Source organism: Salmo trutta, chromosome 14, assembly GCF_901001165.1.
Source record: "Salmo trutta chromosome 14, fSalTru1.1, whole genome shotgun sequence".
In the NCBI taxonomy this organism is placed as follows: Eukaryota; Metazoa; Chordata; class Actinopteri; order Salmoniformes; family Salmonidae; genus Salmo; species Salmo trutta.
In genome coordinates, this window is record NC_042970.1 from 48,207,915 (window position 1) to 48,228,242 (window position 20,328).

General features: G+C 42.8%; 1 protein-coding gene across 3 annotated transcripts in view; it reads right to left on the bottom strand.

Moving 5' to 3' along the window:
• The window catches only part of LOC115208294 (phosphatidate phosphatase LPIN2), a 37,645-nt gene continuing 17,317 nt past the window's right edge, over nucleotides 1-20,328 (bottom strand). For all 3 annotated transcript variants that reach the window (XM_029776234.1, XM_029776232.1, XM_029776233.1), the window contains exons 6-19: nucleotides 18,602-18,710; nucleotides 17,434-18,457; nucleotides 17,183-17,279; nucleotides 14,526-14,713; nucleotides 12,382-12,475; nucleotides 12,192-12,261; nucleotides 10,457-10,555; nucleotides 10,036-10,127; nucleotides 9,675-9,822; nucleotides 9,414-9,562; nucleotides 4,596-4,682; nucleotides 3,981-4,248; nucleotides 2,413-2,516; nucleotides 1-2,111 (exon numbers count right to left, since the gene is read on the bottom strand). In XM_029776234.1, coding sequence (XP_029632094.1) covers nucleotides 1,964-2,111; nucleotides 2,413-2,516; nucleotides 3,981-4,248; nucleotides 4,596-4,682; nucleotides 9,414-9,562; nucleotides 9,675-9,822; nucleotides 10,036-10,127; nucleotides 10,457-10,555; nucleotides 12,192-12,261; nucleotides 12,382-12,475; nucleotides 14,526-14,713; nucleotides 17,183-17,279; nucleotides 17,434-18,457; nucleotides 18,602-18,710 — 2,677 coding nt within the window. In that variant the 3' untranslated portion in view covers nucleotides 1-1,963. The remainder of the gene's footprint in view (nucleotides 2,112-2,412; nucleotides 2,517-3,980; nucleotides 4,249-4,595; nucleotides 4,683-9,413; nucleotides 9,563-9,674; nucleotides 9,823-10,035; nucleotides 10,128-10,456; nucleotides 10,556-12,191; nucleotides 12,262-12,381; nucleotides 12,476-14,525; nucleotides 14,714-17,182; nucleotides 17,280-17,433; nucleotides 18,458-18,601; nucleotides 18,711-20,328) is intronic.

Sequence of the window (20,328 nt, forward strand, 5' to 3'; positions counted from 1 at the left end):
GTGTTTTACAGTATTTACTTTATATTAAGATAATTTGATAAAAACATACAGCAAAAACAGGGCTTTTCGGGTCCAATGCAATTTCTCTAGTCTCCACACAGAGCCCATGGTATTACTTTGGATGACAAACAATATATTTAGAAATATCAATACATATAAAAGCTTATGAATCATATAAGCAAGAAGGCACCGTGTCAACCCAGACCATGGCCATTTCAATTCCCCAAAGGGTTCTATTTACTCAACTCTGGAATGTGTCCAATTCTGAACCACCCGATTCACATATGGCCTAGTATAAAACCATATCGAAACCATATATAGATATCTATATGGCTCAGCTCGAATACATGTAGTGTAGTACCTTAAAGGGAGTGGTGTGATCCGAGCCTACTGTTAAAGAGGGGCTATAGCTTTAACCCTGACTTTAGAATGAACCCCTACCTACTGTGCCATTGCCCCTGTCCCGAAACAACCCCCAACCCCTACTCCCTCGTCTCTTGTGTAGAGCTGAAACACTTTTTCCAGGGTGCAAGATGCCTGATCCACCACCCTGACCACTGCAGGGGGCAGGGGCTAGGCATTGTTTCTGGTTGGGTCCGGTTTCTGGTTGGGGCCTTGTGTGTATCCAACTGCTACCAAATCCTTGATGCAAGAGCTCCAAAATACATAGTGAAGTCAACTATAAACTAGATCAAAAAGCTAGCTTCCAGTCAAAAGCAGCAGTTCAAGTCATTTTGGTCTCAAGATGGGCTTACTCATCACGCTAGGCTACAACTCAACACATTTTCTCCATTACTGACTGTATTTGAGCTACAATATACTCTTTAGGGTCAACATGCACACACACTTCTATAGCTTTTGAGTTTACGCTAATCTCATTTTAGCACTGTAAAAAGAAAAATGGTTTGTCCTTTACTCATCTAATGTAAAACTCTTAAGTACGGTTACTTGGTCATGATGACATTCAATGTTCCACCATCACATGGGAAGAGTGTACTGCAGTCTATCATAATGGACTACTTTTAAAGTCAAGAAAATAAAAGAAAAAAAAAGGGAGGAATTGGGGTGAATTGTCCCTTGCAAGCAGACTACTGAGTCGTCAACGTCACTGCAATGGACTACAGCAAGTACAGGCAGAGAGAAAGTTGGACAATTCCAGATCAGTCCCGCTAGAACACAAAGCATAAATACTCACGTTGTTCGGCATGGTTTTTTGGGGGGGGCTTCATTTTCAAACAAGCTAAAGGCTTACTTACAATGCCTTTTCTACACTAAAAAGCTGTTTTGCGCTCAATTGTACAATGAGCTAATAAATATGTTTTTCAAAACAATATACAGGATGGAATTGTATGCATACACCAAATGAAGTAGAAAGTTCAGGCAATATAGCGATAAAACAAACCTAAAACTGAAAAGGGTGTTTTTTTGTCCAGTTGCGTCTATGTAGATGTTTATAATTTATATAGTACACTAGTATGCAGGTTTGCTAATTGAGATTTAAAATGGCAAAGCTCTTTTTGGAACTCTTGAGCAGCACAAATGTACCTTGCTCCAGTATCGTTTGGATAATGGCAATATGGCACGGCCAGTGCAGTGACTTGTTGCAATCAATATTCCACAATATGAAATATACAGCGTTGCGTAAAATGAACAGTCATCGATGCATATTTGGTCTCAAATTTGGCTCTGTGCATGTCTGTGTGTGTGTCTCCCAGTCATTTTTTGAAATCCATACACTTTAGTTTTGTTCTCTATTGCATTAGATGAATGACACAGGAGAATATAGAGTATATTAAATGAGAACCTTTCACATCTAGAATATTCCAGGCAATGAACACTTAGTAAAGCTATTTATGAATTCAGAAAGGGATCAACAGAGAGAGAGAGCGAGCGAGAAGGGAGCAAAGGGGAGGAAAGAAAGTGTGTGTGCATGCACGCGAGTGTCTAGTCCAGAGGTGTGTGTCTAGTCCAGAGAGGACATGTCCAGTGGTGGTAGGGGCTCTCTCCAGTAGGAGAAGTGGCTGTACTCAGGGCAGTGGAAGGAGGATGACGTCCCATCCTTGGAGATCTCAGGGAAGAAGTGCTCCACCAGCTCACCAAGGTGTGTGTACCTGTGACACACACACACACAGAAAGAGAGTATAATGTGCTGGAGCTATCGCAGCTCTATGAATTCAGTTTTACTTATCAAGAGTCAACTGATAGTTCCAATTCGCTGAATATAAAGTGACATGACACAGCATGCTCTAAACCAGAGCATGCAGTTATCATGAGCAATCTTTTTTAAAGAATGGAATTGTATTGGGGACTGGGAAAACTGTACTGCATGTGTTGAGTGTGCACTTATCCAAAGTGCATTTATGACGAGTCGACTGACCACTGTCACTCTTCTCGGTTGGGTAGTACACTTACGATGACTTGTTCCCTTTGGTCTTCTCTTGAATGAGCTCTCCTTTGGGGTTCACAGTGAAGATCCTGGTGTCAGGGACACCCACCTTCTTATAGGCATAGGCATCCTGAAATAACAACACTCAAATCAAACTTTATTTCAAATACATTAGAAACACCTCAATCCATCCCGCAGGGAATGGATTTAGAAACACAGGCCAAACACATAGAAAATGAGTCAGCGGTATGTGTCCCCCGAACTGCCACACAGTAAGCAGCAAATATCAACCAGGGCTTGACATTAACTTTTAAAAACATTATTATTTTTTTTAAATTTAGACATAGTTTTTACTTGTCCGAAAGCTCAAGTCACTTTTCCAAAAATAGAAACTGGTCTGTAACACCATGGGCCAAAAAAGTGACTGACAGTTGTGCTGTATGTTGAAAGGAACCACTTCAAAAAAAAGAAAAATCATCATCATCATCATTATTATTGCCATACAGAGAATCAGACAAAAATTGCACTCAAGCCTGTCTCAAAATACAACACTGACACTTCAAGACAAACCTTTCACAAATGTCTCTCAATCAATTCAGGTTTCAGGGGAGATCTATTGATAGCATGGGAGCCATTTGTCAATTAGGCTATTCTAAGAACATTGTCAAAATTACATGGCCAATATTGAATTGAGGGGAATCCATGTTTTCCAACGGTGTCAGATGTTTTTCTCAACTTCCGATATTGAGCACTTGAGAGATTGTTTCGCAACCGAAGTAGGCTATGTTGCATTGGTTTTATGAACGCACCCGTTCAACTGCGCGTCTGCCATTTGCGGTTATTCACAAGTGCTTTTTTTAGGGCATAGGACATAACAATGACATTAATACATGCAAATTTCTAAACAGCCAACTACCCAAATAAATTTGCCAGACTACACGATATGTTTTGAATTGGCCATCTAGTTAGTCTGTTGTCTATCATTATTTCATAGGCTAACTACCGCTGCAATGTCCCCAGCTCTCTCCTCGAGCAACAGCCCCCTTGCACTGGCACACACGCGATACAATAATTATACTCCAATGCGCTCTGCAGAGAATGGGAGAAGGGTGTTCAACTGATCGGAGTAATTGTTTGATATTGTAATTTTTTAAAAACTTGTTGGACAAGCAGAATATAGATTTAAGTTGTCCGAATTTTGTATTTAAAAAAAAGTTTTTTTTTTTTTACTTGTCCCGGACAAGCGGTAATGTCGAGCCCTGTCAACATACTAGGCTCACCAATACTGAGAATGCGTGATCTAACGTGCACGTTGTTTCCCGCCATTGGTTCATTTTGGTACAGCCCATCCCCTTATTTGACTATCAGCTGATTACCAGCTGTGGTCAAAGACACGTGGGTCTGGAAAGATGATTCTCTTCCTTAATAGTGAATTCGTACTAGATGAAAAGCCGAAATGAGTATGACATTCTGGCATTTAAAGCACAAAATATTTTTGCAAATTTGAAATACTATAAAACTCCCTAATTTCTCATAGGACGCAAGTCGGGGAATGTGACAAGGCCTGTGTTGGTACTGTACGTGTGTGGCTTACGTTGGTCCTGTTACCGAAGGCTGCGTAGAAGGGCTGCCTCTGGGGGTTGAACAGATCTCGGATGTCAGTAAGGCAGGCGACCTTAAACACCTCGGGCTTTTTCTCCACCACCTCTCTGTGCAGGGCAGAGAAGAAACTGCTGGGGGCCAGCAGCACGGGGCCCTTGGGGAGGACGGTGCCTTTGTCGTTCACCCATTGCAGGTAGCCCTTGGTGATGTCGGCCATGCCGATGGCCCGCGCCGAACAGTACAGGAACTTGTAGCCGTTCCTAGGAGGGAGAGAGAAAGAGAGTGAGAGAAAGAGCAAGGGGAGAGAGAGTGCGGGAGAGAAATATAGAATAATCTTGTCAGTTATCAACAGCTTCTAATGAGAAGCTCAGCATGGCATATTCAGACCAGGAAGTGTCACAATGTCACCATTTTTGGGCACATACAAGTGTTTCGGCACCAATGCATGCACAGTAAAAGTTAGATGGAGGGGATCATTAAGCTGCTTCATGTTCATTATGTATCAAACAGAAGACATGTCAAATAAGAAATGCTCATTTTCGTCTCCAAACGTTTTGCTGCGGTGTGCCCTACTGAACATGACCCTGGTGTGAGCGTAGGCACTTACTGGTGGATTTTGTGGTACAGTCGGGCGATGCCCTGGTGCGTCCAGTCTTTCCCCAGCTGAGGTAGGATATGCCCAAGAGCATCAGACCTATGACGAGTAAGGAGAGTTAGTAAATCACTGCACACACACATATACACTGCGGTTCGAAATTATTGACACCTTGATAAAGATGAGCAAAAATGACTGTATAAAATAAATGTTGTATACTTAAAAAAAGGAGAACATTTTAGTATTTTATACTAATCCAATTGCTCATGATTACAGATCATCCTGAATGAATCGTGAATAATTTACAGTTGATATTTTTGTCATTTAGAAGACGCTCTTATCCAAAAGGAATAAGGGTTAAGTGCCTTGCTCAAGGGAACACAGATATTTCACCTAGTCGGCTTGGGGATTCGAACCAACAACCTTTCGATTACTGGCCCAACGCTCTTAACCGCTAGGCCGATGCCAGTACGACCTTTAAACAGGTTAACGGCCGCAGGGCCAGACAGATTACCAGGACTAGTACTCCGTGCACGACCAGCTGGCAAGTGTCTTCACATATTTTCAACCTCTCTGACCCAGTCTGTAATACCTACAAGTTTCAAGCAGACCACCATAGTCGCTGTGCCCAAGAACGCCAAGGTAACCTGTCTAAATGACTACCGACCAATAGCACTCACATCTGTAGCCATGAAATGCTTTGAAAGGTTGGTCATGGCTCACATCAACACCATCATCCCAGAAACCCTAGACCCACTCCAATTTGCAAACCGTCCAAACAGATCAATAGATGATGCACTCTCTAATGCACTCCACACTGCCCTTCCCCACCTGGCCAAAAGGAACACCTATGTGAGAATGCTGTTCATAGACTACAGCTCAGCGTTCATCACCATAGTGCCCTCAAAGCTCATCACCAAGCTAAGGACCCAACACCTCCCTCTGCAACTGGATCCTGGACTTCCTGACGGGCCGCCCCCAGGTGGTGAGGGAAGGGAAAACTTACGCTACACTGACCCTCAATGCGGTGGCACCACAGGGGTGTGTGCTTAGTCCCCTCGTGTACTCCCTGTTCACCCACGACTGCGTGGGACTCCAACACCATCATCAAGTTTACCAATGACACGACGGTGGTGGGCCTGATCACTAACGACGATGAGACAGCCTATAGGGAGGAGGTGGTCAGAGACCTGGCAGTGTGGTGCCAGGACAACAACCACTCTCTCAATGTAGGCAAGACAAAGAAGCTTAATGTGGACTACAGGAAATGGAGGGCCAAGCACGCCCCTATTCACACTGATGTGGCTGTAGTGGAGCAGGTCAAGAGCTTCAAGTTCCTTGGTGTCCACAACGCTAAAGGACCTATCATGGTCCAAACACACCAGCACAGTCGTGAATAGGGCACGACAACGCCTCTTCCCCCTCAGGAGGCTGAAAAGATCTGGCATGGGCCCTCAGATCCTCAAAAAGGTCTATAGCTACACCATTGAGAGCATCTTGAGTGGCTGCATCACCGCTTGGAATGGCAACTGCTCAGCATCCGAGGTCCTTTAGCATCCTATACACATACATACAAGTGGACACCCCTTCAAATTAGTGGATTTGGCTATTTCAGCCACACCCGTTGCTGACAGGTGTATAAAATCGAGCACACGGCCATGCAATCTCCATAGACAAACATTGGAGGTAGAATGGCCTAACTGAAGAGCTCAGTGGCTTTCAACATGCCACCATCATAGGATGCCACCTCTCCAACAAGTCAGTTTGTCAAATTTCTGCCTTGCTAGAGCTGCCTGTAAGTCAATTGTAAGTGCTGTTATTGTGAAGCGAAAACGACGGCTCAGCCACGAAGTGGTACGCCACACAAGCTCACAGAACGGGACCGCCGAGTGCTGAAGCGCGTAGCACGTAAAACTTGCCTGTCCTCAGTTGTAACACTCACTACAAAGTTTCAAACTGACTCTGGAAACAACATCAGCACAATAATTGTTATTTGGGAGCTTCATGAAATGGGTTTCTGTGGCCGAGCAGCGGCACACAAGCCTAAGATCACCATGTGCAATGCCAAGCGTCGTCTGGAGTGGTGTAAAGCTCGCCGCCATTGGACTCTGGAGCAGTGGAAACGTGTTCTTTGGAGTGAAAAATCACGGTTCCCATATGGCAGTTTGACAGAACGAATCTGGAGAACGCTACCTGTCCCAATGCATATTGCCAACTGTAAAGTTTGGTGGAGGAGGAATAATGGTCCGGGCTTGGCGTTTTAGTTCCAATAAAGGGAAATCTTCACACTACAGCATATAATTCAATTTTAGACGATTCTGTGCTTCCAACTTTGTGGCAACAGTTTGGGGAAGGCCCTTTTCTGTTTCAGCATGACAATGCCCCCGTGCACAAAGCGAGGTCCATACAGAAATGGTCTGTCAAGATCGGTGTGGAGGAACCTGACTGGCCTGCACAGAGCCCTGACCTTAACCCCATCTAACACCTTTGGGATGAATTGGAACACCGACTGCGAGCCAGGCATAATTGCCCAACATCAGTACCCTCACTAATGCTTGTGGCTGAATGGAAGCAAGTCCCCACAGCAATGTTCTAACATCTAGTGGAAAGCCTTCCCAGAAGAGTGGAGGCTGTTATAGCAGCAAAAAGTGGGACCAACTCCATATTAATGCCCATGGTTTTGGAATGAGATGTTCCAGGAGCAGGTGTCCACATGCTTTTGGTCACGTAGTGTACTTACTCCAACACACAAACTCATCATCACATACGCTGCTGCTGCTACAGTCTATTTAGCCATCCTGTTGCCCCTATGTACACTACCGTTCAAAAGTTTGGGGTCACTTAGAAATGTCCTTGTTTTTGAAAGAAAAGCAAAAAATTTTTGTCCATTAAAATAACATCAAATTGATCAGAAAAACAGCGTAGACATTGTTAATGTTGTAAATGACTAATTGTAGCTGGAAATTTCTAAGTGACCCCAAACTTTTCAATGTTAGTGTACATACCTACCTCAAGTTCGTCATACCCCTGCACATCGACTTGGTACCCCATGTATATATAGAAAAGCTATCATTGCGTATTCATTCCTTGTGTTACAGTTTCTCTTCCTATTATTATTATTATTAGTTATTCTTCATTGTTGGGAAGGTAAGCATTTCACTGTTAGTCTAGACCTGTTGTTTACAAAGCATGTGACAAATACCATTTCATTTCATTTGATGAGTGAGAAAGTTAGAAGGTCAAAGATCCTACCCCCAAGACATGCTAACTCTCACCATTACCAATAACAGGGGAGGATAGCATGTCTTGGGGGTATGATCTCACTCATCATTATTCACAATTTATTGAGGACTATCCATAATCATGGCAGCATCCACAATGTAGAAGTGTTTAGAAACATATTCTATTCTTATTTACAATAACAGTGTCTCCAAAATGACACAACACATTATTTACCATTAATTTATATTGGGTACAAAATACTGCAAAACAGAGCCAAAAGAAACTGGAAATGCATCCAACAAGTTTGTAGTCAAGCTTGATGTGTTCATTGCGTGCTAGGAATATAAGCTCAAATATTAAACTTTTGACTTAATACACATACCTGTATATTAAAGTGAATTTGTCCAAATACTTCGGTTCCCTAAAATGGGGGGCTATGTACAGAAAGTCCTGTAATTTCTAAATGGTTTACCTGATATGGATGAAAACACACTCAAATTAAAGCTGACAGACAGCACTTTGTATCATTTCAAATGTGCTGGAGTACAGAGCCAAAACAACTAAGTAGTTTTTTGGGTATCTGTACTTTTACTCCATTACATTCCGAAAGAAAATATGTCCTTTCTTACTCCCATACATGTTCACTGACACCCAAAAGTACTCGTTACATTTCGAATGCTCAGGTAGGACAGTCCAGTTCACACACCTATCGATATAAAGTGTTGTTATCCCTACCGCCTCTGATCTGGCGAATCACTAAACACAAATATTGCGTTTGTAAATTATGTCAGTGCTGGAGCGTGCCCCTGGCTGTCCGCCGTAACTAAAACATTTAATTGTGCCGTCTGGTTTGCTTAATATAAGGAATTTCATGTATAGCATTTACTTTTTAAGCATGAAAATGTAATAATTTTCCCACCACTGTACTTAAATGCATTTAAAACCAGATACTTCTAAACTTTTACTCAAGTAGTATTTTACTGGCTGACTTTCCCTCTTACTTGAGTTATTTTATATATATATATATATATATAGTATAACTACTTTATTTATTTATCAGAATCTTTAGGAGTGTCAATATTTTTGACCGCTACCTTTCTGAGAACAGTTTGTTTTACTTGTGAAACAAAATCTCTTTCTCTGAGCAATTGATTAGAATAAATTTCCCAATTTTTTTTGAGCATATGTAACCGATGTGAAACGGCTAGCTAGTTAGCAGTGGTGCGCGCTAATAGCGTTTCAATCGGTGACGTCACTCGCTCTGAGACCTTGAAGTAGTTGTTCCCCTTGCTCTGCAAATGCCGCGGCTTTTGTGGCGCGATGGGTAACGATGCTTCGTGGGTGTCAGTTGTTGATGTGTGCAGAGGGTCCCTGGTTCAAGCCCAGGTTGGGGCGAGGAGAGGGACGGAAGCTATACTGTTACACATACAATATAGCTCACTATTAATTATTTATTTTATATAGTCATTACTGTTCATCTTTATCAAGGGTGTTAATAATTTCAGACCCCAAAGTATGTGTGTACAAATGCACATCATACTGTGCTCCGATCATGATAAACCACCCCTGAAGGCATTCGGAGGTACTTGGTGAAAGCTTTCTGCTCACTTGGTGATGGTGCCGTCGATGTCGGAGATGACGACGCGGTCGTCCCAGTTCCACAGGTAGATGGCGGCCTCGCAGCGACAGGTGCCCTGGTACTGAGTGGTCACGCTGAACACAACCTTGTTGGCCCCCTCCCGCAGGTTCAACCGCTCCTGGCCACAACACAATCACAAGGTTAAGATGGCTTACTGAGGGGGCAGGGAAATGACCACATGGTCGGGATCATGAGGTAGTGGTCGTGTGTGTGTGGCAGTGATGACGTACTATCTGATCGGAGGTGAGGCGTAGGGACTTGCGGTACATCTGGCTGAAACACTGGGCGGTGGTCATGGTCTCGGAGGTCTCTGATGATAGGCTGCCGTCTCGGCCCAGGCCCGCCTCCTCGTCGCTTGTCAGGTCATCGAGAGTTGCCCTGGACAGTCACACATACAGTCACACGCGCACACACTATTTCAGCACGCGGTCTTATTTCTCACTATATGGTAGGTAGCTAATGGAATAGACGAGCAATTCTGCTAAAAGAAACCCCAAAAGGTCAAATTCAAACTTTTCATGGAACTCTTTTAGGCAAAACGTGCAATTGAGTTACGCATATGCGGAACAATGTGCGTCTGTGATCACTCACAGTATCGTTGTTGAGTGACCCGAAACAGAGGTTGAGGCTTCTTCAGTCTCTGCTTGTGCCTTCTCTTGATCCTGCTTGGAATTCTCTCCAGTCTGTAGTAAAAGAAAGATGGAGAAAAATATTGTTATAAATTAAAAGCTAAGCAGCTGTTTACCCATTATCCTTCAATAAGACGACGATTTATGACATTCCAATCCAACTAAAAATGTCAAAATGAAGGTGTGCTGGTACTAGACTGGGACAAATACTCTATGTGCGACGGCTTGGGGTCCCCAGAAGTCCTGGGTCGTGTTCATTAGGCCACACCATAGCATAACATTTCGCAACAGAAAACAATTTCAGATAGTACCTCCAAGTTTTCTTCAGTTTCGTGTCTACTGAACACGACCCTAGCCTGGATTGAAAAACAGTGATAGGCTACCTGGTTTGGGTTTGTGTCCATGTCCTTCCTCCTCCAGGAGAACCACCAGCGGCCAGACTTTTTGGGCATCTTATCCTTCACCAGCTGGTCAATGGCACTCTACAGACAAACAGACAGCACTTGGTTAAAGGTCATATATTGCACCTGCCACCACTTTCCCTGCTTTCCAATTATCGCTCCTTTATCCTTGGGTGCGTTCAGTACAACAGAACGGTGTGCAAAATTTTGTTCAATGGAAACGGTACTGTATTGAAGGACCAGTTGAAGAACGTTGTAATTATGGTGGCCCAGAGGACATTTGTGTATGGTGTTCCGCAGGAGTTTACTACATTTTACATTTGAATCATTTAGCAGACGCTCTTATCCAGAGCGACTTACAGTAGTGAGTGCGTACATTTTCGTACTGGTCCCCCGTGGGAATCGAACCCACAACCCTGGCGTTGCAAGAGCCATGCACTACCAACTGAGTCACATGGGACTATTTCAAATGGTCACACCCATATCGATCGTGCCACAACATAGGGCTATCTCTCGCCACACCCACCAAACGGGAGCAAACGTACCTCGAAAGCTGTTGAAGAACGCTGCACACCGTTTTGAGGAAACATGTCATTCAGTACAAACCGTCACGCAAAAAGTTTAATCAAACTGAACGCACCCCTGAAGTGTGCCCTTGTATACTACTCCCCATACTAGAGGTCGACCGATTCTGATTTTTCAACGCCGATACCGATTATTGGAGGACCAAAAAAAGCCGATAATGATTGAGATGATAGATAGATATAATAAATCACAACAACTCTCAATGAACACTTATTTTAACTTAATATAATACATCAGTAAAATCAATTTAGCCTCAAATGAAACATGTTCAATTTGGTTTAAATAATGCAAAAACAAAGTGTTGGAGAAGAAAGTAAAAGTGCAATATGTGCCATGTAAAAAAGCTAACGTTTAAGTTCCTTGCTCAGAACATGAGAACATATGAAAGCTGGTGGTTCCTTTTAACATGAGTCTTCAATATTCCCAGTTAAGACGTTTTAGGTTGTAGTTATTATAGGACTCTCTCTCTCTATACCATTTGTATTTCATATACCTTTGACTATTGGATGTTCTTATAGGCACTATAGTATTTCCAGCCTAATCTTGGGAGTTGAAAGGCTTGAAGTCAAAAACAGCGCTGTGCTTCAAGCATTGCGAAAAGCTGCTGGCAAACAGTGGAAAGTGCGGTTTGAATGAATGCTTACGAGCCTGCTGCTGCCTACCACTGCTCAGTCAGACTGCTCTATCAAATATCAAATCATAGACTTAATTACAATATAATAAACACAGAACTACGAGCCTCAGGTCATTAATATGGTAAAATCCGTAAACTATCATTTCGAAAACAAAACGTTTATACTTTCAGTGAAATACGGAACCGTTACGAGTCAGGCGACCCAAACTGCTGCATATACTCTGATTCTGCTTACACTGAACGCAAAAAAAGTGACACAATTTCAGGCACTGCATTGATTATATGCAACACAGGACAAGCTAGTTAAACTAGTAATATCGTCAACCACGTGTAGTTAACTAGTGATTATGTAAGATTGATAATTTTTTATAAGATAAGCTACCGATTGTTATGAAAACTTGAAATCGGCCCTTCCGATTAATCGGTCGACCTCTACCTCATACATTCAAAAGTATTACAATGGAGTAGGTATAAACTGGTGAGAGATCGGTGATATACCTTTGGTAGATTCTTTTGAAAGACTTGCATTGACAGGACCATAGGGGCAGCTACTGCCCAGTTATAATACCTAAAAGAGCACCAAAAAAACTAATTAGTCAACTGACAGAGACCTATACAAATCATACAGTATAATGGCAGAACCACAAGATCAGATGTATTGTATATCATTACCATATATGGAACTTACTTTGAATTGATGCAGATAACCAGATTTGGATCTTCGATGAGTCCAGGGTTGCTCACCAAATCTTGGTAGTTCACAACTTGCTCCATAAACTTATCTGGAACAAAGGGAAATGGCAATAGAGAATGTCTCATCAATACAAATGGGTAAAAATAACATAGGTTACCACGTTATTCATGGCCTGTACATTTCGTCACAATATTGTTTTGAACGTTTGTTTTAGGACTGACGGCCAACTGAACATTCTATTCAATACATCTTTCAATAGGTGCTGATAAAGATCTGGTCTAAAGTGTATTACTGTCGCTTAAAAACCTGACGCCATATATTAAAAAGGTAAATTATTACTAGCAAAACCTTGTGGCATCACTTTGATGTCACCAGATAGAATTTAGTTGCAGTATAACGTTTGGTTAGATGGAGACCGGACTTTAGCTAGCTAAAGTTAGCATTTGTAGCTTTTTTTTGACAAGCTTTGATGGATAATGACAACATTGCCAACTGTCTAAAGTAAACTTGACGACATGATGGTAAAGCTGTTTCCTACAAAATATTTGCCTACTTTAGCAATGTCATTGTATTTCCAAACCATTAGTGTAATTTAGGTGAAACAGTCATAGCTCCCATTTAAAGTCATTAGCCCTCATTCTACTTTTGGATATCAAATGTGGCTGGAGGGTCTGTAGAACCTTGATAACAATGGCAACGACGCGACTGAGCGACAGAGGTGCAACCCATGAGTACAACGGCATTGTTGAATAATAGTTTTTTTGTCTTGAAGGGCATTCAAGAGTGTGCATTATTTCCCATTACAAAACGGATTGTTTAAATCCTGGATGCTGATTGGTTGATATGCAGGAGTCGTGGGCCAACAACTTCCACAAAATACCATGACGTGTTAATGTCATAATTCCACTGTCCCGCAGCCCAGGCAGGAAAACTCAGAAACTTTATCACCCTTGGGGAAAAAGCGTCTACACATACATTTTCCCATGCTACTATTTGGTTTGAAACAGACCTACCTGCCTGGCTCTAACTAGCTACATGCCAATGATTTGCTTAACATAGCAACGTCGAACCATGGACAGCTCTTCCACTCGTTTGCCATCAACGGAAACGTCACTATTAACATCAACTAGCTTGGTTAGCTCGGACTCGCCAACCGTAATATTTGATGCCGATGTAGGCCTATTCGATATTTATTAAATCATTTATTGAAGTACTTGTAGCTCATCATCATTGAACCTCTGCTAGCTACACGCCAATGATCTGTTTAGCACAGCAACGTCGAATGAATAGAATGAACAACTGGGTCAAAACACCAGAAAATAATTAACGGTCGGGCCACTTGGGTAGCAACTTCAGAAAGTAAAAATGAATTTACTTGTTAAAAGAACGTTTTTAATGAAAATATCGTATAATTATGTTGGCAACCATCTTATAAAAGCAATAAGGACCTCAAACCCGGGGATTATGGTGTGATACCTCCTGACTAAGGGCTGTTTTTAGGCCCCGGGTTCTCAGGCCTTATTGCTTAAATAATGCACGGCAATATTCAATCTCTATGAAGTTCATTCTTTTGAAAGCAAAAGTCAAAATGAATATATTATTGGCATTGTTGAATTACATTTTCATAGTAGCAAGCTAGCAGTACTGACATTTTGGTTAGATAAGCTAGCAAGTCTGTCTGTCTGTTTGGTTACAAAGGCAACTATTGTAGCTATCTAGTAAACTTGCTAGCGACTTCAGTGGATGTTGAACACATTTCTACCGGCAAATTAAATACATTTCTAGCAGCAAATGTGCTAAATTATAGCTGTGCTATAAGTGGGATAATCAATTCAGGGCCCTATGCCCTCTATGGAAAATGCAATTCTGCTAGTGCGTTGTGGCAAACACTTTCACATCATGCATTATTTTCCACAGGACACATAGCCCCTCATTGATTATCCCATACTTAGTCCTTTTTAGATTAAATAAATACTGTCTTCATTGTTTACTCACTAGCCTGAGAAAGACCATCATTAGGAGCAGCAAAGAGTGAAGGAAATGTGTCCTTCCATGAGACATGCACAGCTGTACAGAAATATACATATTGTACTTCCAATATCTCCCTCTCTCTCACACTCTTTGTCACACACACACACCTTTGTTGATTTGGCTGGTGTGGCCAGTGCGGCCGCAGAGGGACATGCTGACATCCATGTGGTCGGAGGTGGAGTCTGACAGGTACTCTGTGCCGCTGTCCATGGCCCCGCTGCCCACCGACTGGGGAGACTGGTTACCAGACCCAGACCCTTGCTCAGCACCCGGCCGCGAGCTCCCTTCTGTCTCACTAAATGGAGAGTAGAGGGAAAATAGTCTACCTTTATGCCTTTGAGTTTACTTTGTGAATTGCCTGAGTTAAAAATGGAAGTGACCCCAAAACCTGCTTCCAAATAATAATTAATAATCTAACGCTACCATTTCATAATTATAATGGGTGAAAATACTAGTTCCAAGCTGTTGCATTTATCATGGGCCGTTTCCTTAAAGCTTCTCAGAGTAGGAGAGCTGATCAAGGATCGGGGTCCCCCTTGTTCATGTATTTATTATGGATCCCCATTCTATCTGGGGTCCAGCAAAATTAAGGCAGTTTATACAATGTTAAAAACATTACAATACATTCACAGATTTCACAACACACTGTGTGCCCTCAGGCCCCTACCACATATCTACAGTACAAAAAAATGTGTATGTATAGTGCGTATGTTATTGTGCGTGCCAATGTTTCTTGCTTCACAGTCCCCGCTGTTCCATAAGGTGTTTTTTTAAAATCTAATTTTACTGATTGCGTCAGTTACTTGATGTGGAATAGAGTTCCATGTAGTCATGGTACTATGTAGTACTGTGTGCCTCCCATAGTCTGTTCTGGACTTGGGGAGCGTGAAGAGACCTCTTGTGGCATGTCTTGTGGTGTACGCATGGGTGTCCGAGCTGTGTGCCAGTAGTTTAGACAGACAGCTCGTTGCATTCAACATGTCAATACCTCTCATAAATAAAAGTAGTGATGAAGTCAATCTCTCCTCCACTTTCAGCCTGGCGAGATTGACATGCATATTATTAATATTAGCTCAATTTGTACATCCAAGGGCCAGCCGTGCTGCCCTGCTCTGAACCAATTACAATTTTCTTAAGTCCTTTTTTGTGGCACCTGACCACACGACTGAACAGTAGTCAAGGTGCGACAAAATTGGGGCCTGTAGGATCCGCCTTGTTGATAGTGTTGTTAAGAAGGCAGAGAATCGCTTTATTATAGACAGACTTCACCCCATCTTAGCTACTACTGCATCAATATTTTTTGACCACAACAGTTTACAATCTAGGGTTACTCCAAACAGTTTAGTCATCTCAACTTACTCAATTTCAACGTAATTTATTACAAGAATTAGTTGAGGTTTAGGGTTTAGTGAGTGTTTTGTTTCAAATTCAATGCTTTAAGTTTTAGAAATATTTAGGGCCAACTTATTGCTTGCCACCCACTCTGAAAGTAACTGCAGCTCTTTGTTGAGTGTTGCAGTCATTTCAGTCGCTGTAGTAGCTGACGTGTATAGTGTTGAGTCATCCGCATACATAGACACCCTGGCTTTACTCAAAGTCAGTGGCATGTCGTTAGTAAAAATTTAAAAAAGCAAAGGGCCTAAACAGCTACCCTGGGGAACTCCTGATTATCCACAACACATACGTTTTTTCCATGTGATCTTGTTCATTATGATCGAAAAGTTCAAATGGACCACAGATCAGCACTCCTACTCTGAGACACTTTATGAAAACAGTCCCAGGAATTGACTGTAAATAGAATGAGTGACTGAGATCCGATTGGTATTTAACAGTGGGATCAATAAGACTGATGGGTTCTGATTTCTTGACTTAAGAAATCATGAAATATACTTATTCATTTCACTAAGGGAGAAAGGGTAATGTATAACGTTTACATTATGTCAGGATATGTTATTGTTAGCCATCAGGGACCCTATGGGAGAAGAGAAGAGAAACAGTCTGGTACCAATCACAATGACCGCCTGAGTTGGGGAGGAGTGAGGAATTTGGGCCGAGGTCAGGTTAGATGAAGTGAGGAAGAATATATATCACTTATCTTCTGGATAGCAACAGAGGTGTATTGGCTGTTCAGATGTGTAAGGCGGGGCTCAGCGTAGGAGAAAGGGTTAAATATCAGTGCTTGTATGAATATGTTCTTAGTCTGTTCAACCCTTTGGGGTGAATAAACTTGGTTGGAGCTTTTATAGAGTCCGTCAATTTCTTACTCCGATATTTAGCACTTTGAAAAACACTGATATCTTATGCAGAGTCCCTAGCAGTGTGACCTGCCTTGTGAGGACAAAGTCAAGCCTAAGATAACATTTCTCATGATCAGTTTAGGGAATGCATCCTTCTACATTATCCACAGAGTTCATCGATGTGTGTCATCCTTGACACTGAGTAAGTGTGGATTGCGGAAAGCATGCCAACCAGGAACTTGGGTCATATCGAGACAGAGTGGGGGAAAGGTGACATATTTTGGGCTGCATATTATGAAATCTATTGCCTGTTGACCTCCATTATTACTATTTAACCACGGGAGACACCAAAACATAATGTAAAAAAAAAAGAAAGTGGGATGAAAAACTCTGGATTAAGAGCAATGTCCGTTCTAACTTTAAGTAGCTCTATAGTGGAATCTGTGCTCTCACCTATCATGTATGAACACTGATTACATTGAGGAAGGGTGTAAAGGAAAAATAAATCAGAGCAGGGAGCCCTTTACCCTTTAGGCGGGAAGTAGAGAGCTGCCACCTCTGGGTCAAGGTTAGACAGGTCGTCCAGGTAGATGTCGGAGGGTCCTAGGTGCTGACTGCGTTTACCTGTTCACACAGCACAGCAGCACAGAGAACCACCACACAATTCAAAGTCAGGTCAAAAACAACACAAATGCTCTTGAATCTATTAACATAATGCTTATACCCGTGTTCATTTGGAATTGAGTATGGGTAGATCTGTTTCTCCCAAAGTTCTCACCTTTCTTCTTGTCTCTGTGCTCTGCTTTGCCCGTTGTGACTGCTGAGCCAGAATGCTCCTCCCCCAGAGCCTCAGTGGCTCCCATGTCTGTCACTCCAATACTCTCCGCAGCCTGATTGGTCAGGGAGCCCTCTGTGGCTCTGTCCGTCATAACAGATTTGATCTCCATCTCTTCCCCTCCCTCGGTGCAGGGCTTGATCCCGCTGTTGCCCTCACTCATCATAACTCCTTCTGCAAACCCCTGTCCATTGGTTTCTGGTAAGGCACTGTGCTGGTCTGGGTGTTCTATCCTATCGAGAGACTCTGTGATAATGTTGGGACCTGCTACACTGGCTAAACTAGCTGCATTGGCTAAGCTAGCAGCGTCAGGTAAGCTAGCAGTGTTTGCTAAAGTAGCTATGCTGTTGCTAGCTAGCCTGTCTGTGCTGGTTGTGCCGGCTTTGCTACCTTTTTTGGATGGGATGTGTGTGTCTTTGCAGTCGTTTTCAATTAGGCCAAATGTGTTAGCTACACATTCAACATCGCCTATGCTTCCTTCGCTAGCTAGGCTATCAGCATTCCCTACATTAGCAATGCTAACTGTGTTAGCCAGGGAGGTTCTTGCCTCTTTCAGCTCCAGGTTGGATGCAGACTCCTTGGCTCCCTCCTCCCCTGCCTGCAGGGTCTCTACTTGTGGCTGCTTTTCTGTATGCCCTGGAGCCTGGGAAGAGTCTATGCTAGCCATCACTAATGATGCTAAAGTCAGTGGCTCTGCGGTGGGGTGATATGGGCTGGAGGTTCTCTTCGAGGTTCTCTCCAGGTCTATGGGGGAACTCTCTGTGGGTGGGACCGCTGGTCCGGTCCTGGGTTTGGGCCTGACCACCACCGTCACGCTACTGCTCGCTCGGCCACAGCTGAAACCGGGCTCCTGGCCCATGTCGAAAGAGTCCTGCCACTGGATGGTACGAAAGTGGGAGCTGTCCGAGCAGTGGATGCCAGGGGAGACGCGCTGCATCTCCACCGTCCCCCTCTCCGCCAAACACATCTAGAGGGAGCAGGGAAAACAAAGCAGTGTGGTTATGAATTTCTTCAGTACAAACTTTCTACATTAACTTACGACACCTGTACGTCCTGTTACGACACCTGCACGTCCTGTTACGACACCGGTGTGCTCGGTTATATATCATACCTTGGGAAAGCCACCCCAGTTCCACTGCATCTGAGGCCCTGAGGACTCCTGAGGCTTCACCAGCAGCTCGGAGTCACTCTTGGGGGAGGAAGGACGACTATAGAACACACTAGAGACACAGAGAGGAGACACAGAGAGGCTTCATTAATAGGAGAGATTGAAACAGAAGACAGAGAAACTGTTCTTCAGAGAGAGAGAAACCAAAAGAGTGAGAGAAAGAGAGCGAAGCTCTAAAAAAGGCCATGCATACATAAGCTAAATAAACATAACTGATACCGGCAAGCGCAGTTTGCAGGTTATTTTTTTTTCTATTAAGTTATCATATAATTCCCACGCACCTGCAACAAGTAACCTCAGATGTGTGCTTTTCCTAATTTAAGAGAGTGGGAGAAAGACAGTAGGGGAAAAAAAGTGACAAGAACAGAGAGTTCAACAACTTGAGAGAGAATGAGGGGGACAGACGCAGAGAGAGGGTGAAAGAGAAAGAAAATTTGGTTTCTTGGACACAGATTAGCCTAAATTAGAGATTCCTGCATTTCTGACGTCTCAAACGCTACCTCCGGAGGTCGCACACGGCACTTGCCCGATAGTTGCTCCCCCTCTAAGCAGTGCAGTGTAAAAATAAATGTCTCGTTAAGCCGAACATTTATATAGTAAAAATACTAACAGCAGAGCAATGTTCTTGAAACAGCTGAAATGTATTGACATTTTCATTATATTTGAGACTTGTTTATTGAGTTACATTCTGAAATTGTTGCCGCATCTTTAACACTAGAACTGCTGGGCCTCGAGGGACCCCCCTTCAAGCTAACGAGCAGTCATTCTGACTGCAACATTCTCAATGTAATTAATTAATACATGCTATCGCTAAAATTATAATTTGGTTGTACTCATGGTGTTAGGTAACAGAATAAAAAAAATTAAATTTAAAATTAAATTGCATTTTCATTAGTTTGTCACTGTAGGCTATATTTAAAAACAAAAAAAATCAAACTGTTCAATTGAATCTTTGTTCAACTGTTCTTTGTCATCAAAACTGAGGCAACGCATGATCTCTTGAAGCCATCCCGTGACATGGTTTCGCCAAAGAAAGATATCCCATACATGTCTGACCAGAAGCTCTCCATATATTAGGTACACTCTTTCCACCGAATGCTCCACGGACATACAGGATTGAAATGAACTCATCAACAGACAGATCCCAGGCAGTGTCTCCTTGCTCCCTGTGTGCCTCAGCCTCAGTCCAGTCCCTGTGCTGTAGCATGTCCATGTCACATAAACAACGAAAGCTGGTGAGTGTGAGATGTAGGGCCTGCTCTCTCAGTGATTACATTTTGTGCTGATAATAATTGACCCGTAGCATTGTCACCGGCTTGTTCTATCAAACAGTGCCGTTCCTTCCTCTCTCCCGTCTACCTTCTCATTTGGTGGTGGCGCGGGCACCTACTCAGTGCGTACCGTTCTGGGCTTTTTGCGCATAGGCCTCGGAGGTGTAGGTATTGGTTGAGACTCAGAATCAGAAAAATAATAATCAGAGATGTCATGACTCATTTCTTCCCCACCATCAGAGTCATTTTCATCAGATCTTGTAGCAGCACTAACACAGCATGTGCATCCATTCATCTGGGTCTTCTTGCCATTGTAAGTTATGCATGTTCTCATTCTCTACTCCCAAGTAGGCAAGAGTAGTCTGATGAGACTGCTTGGATTTGGTGAACTGATATAGG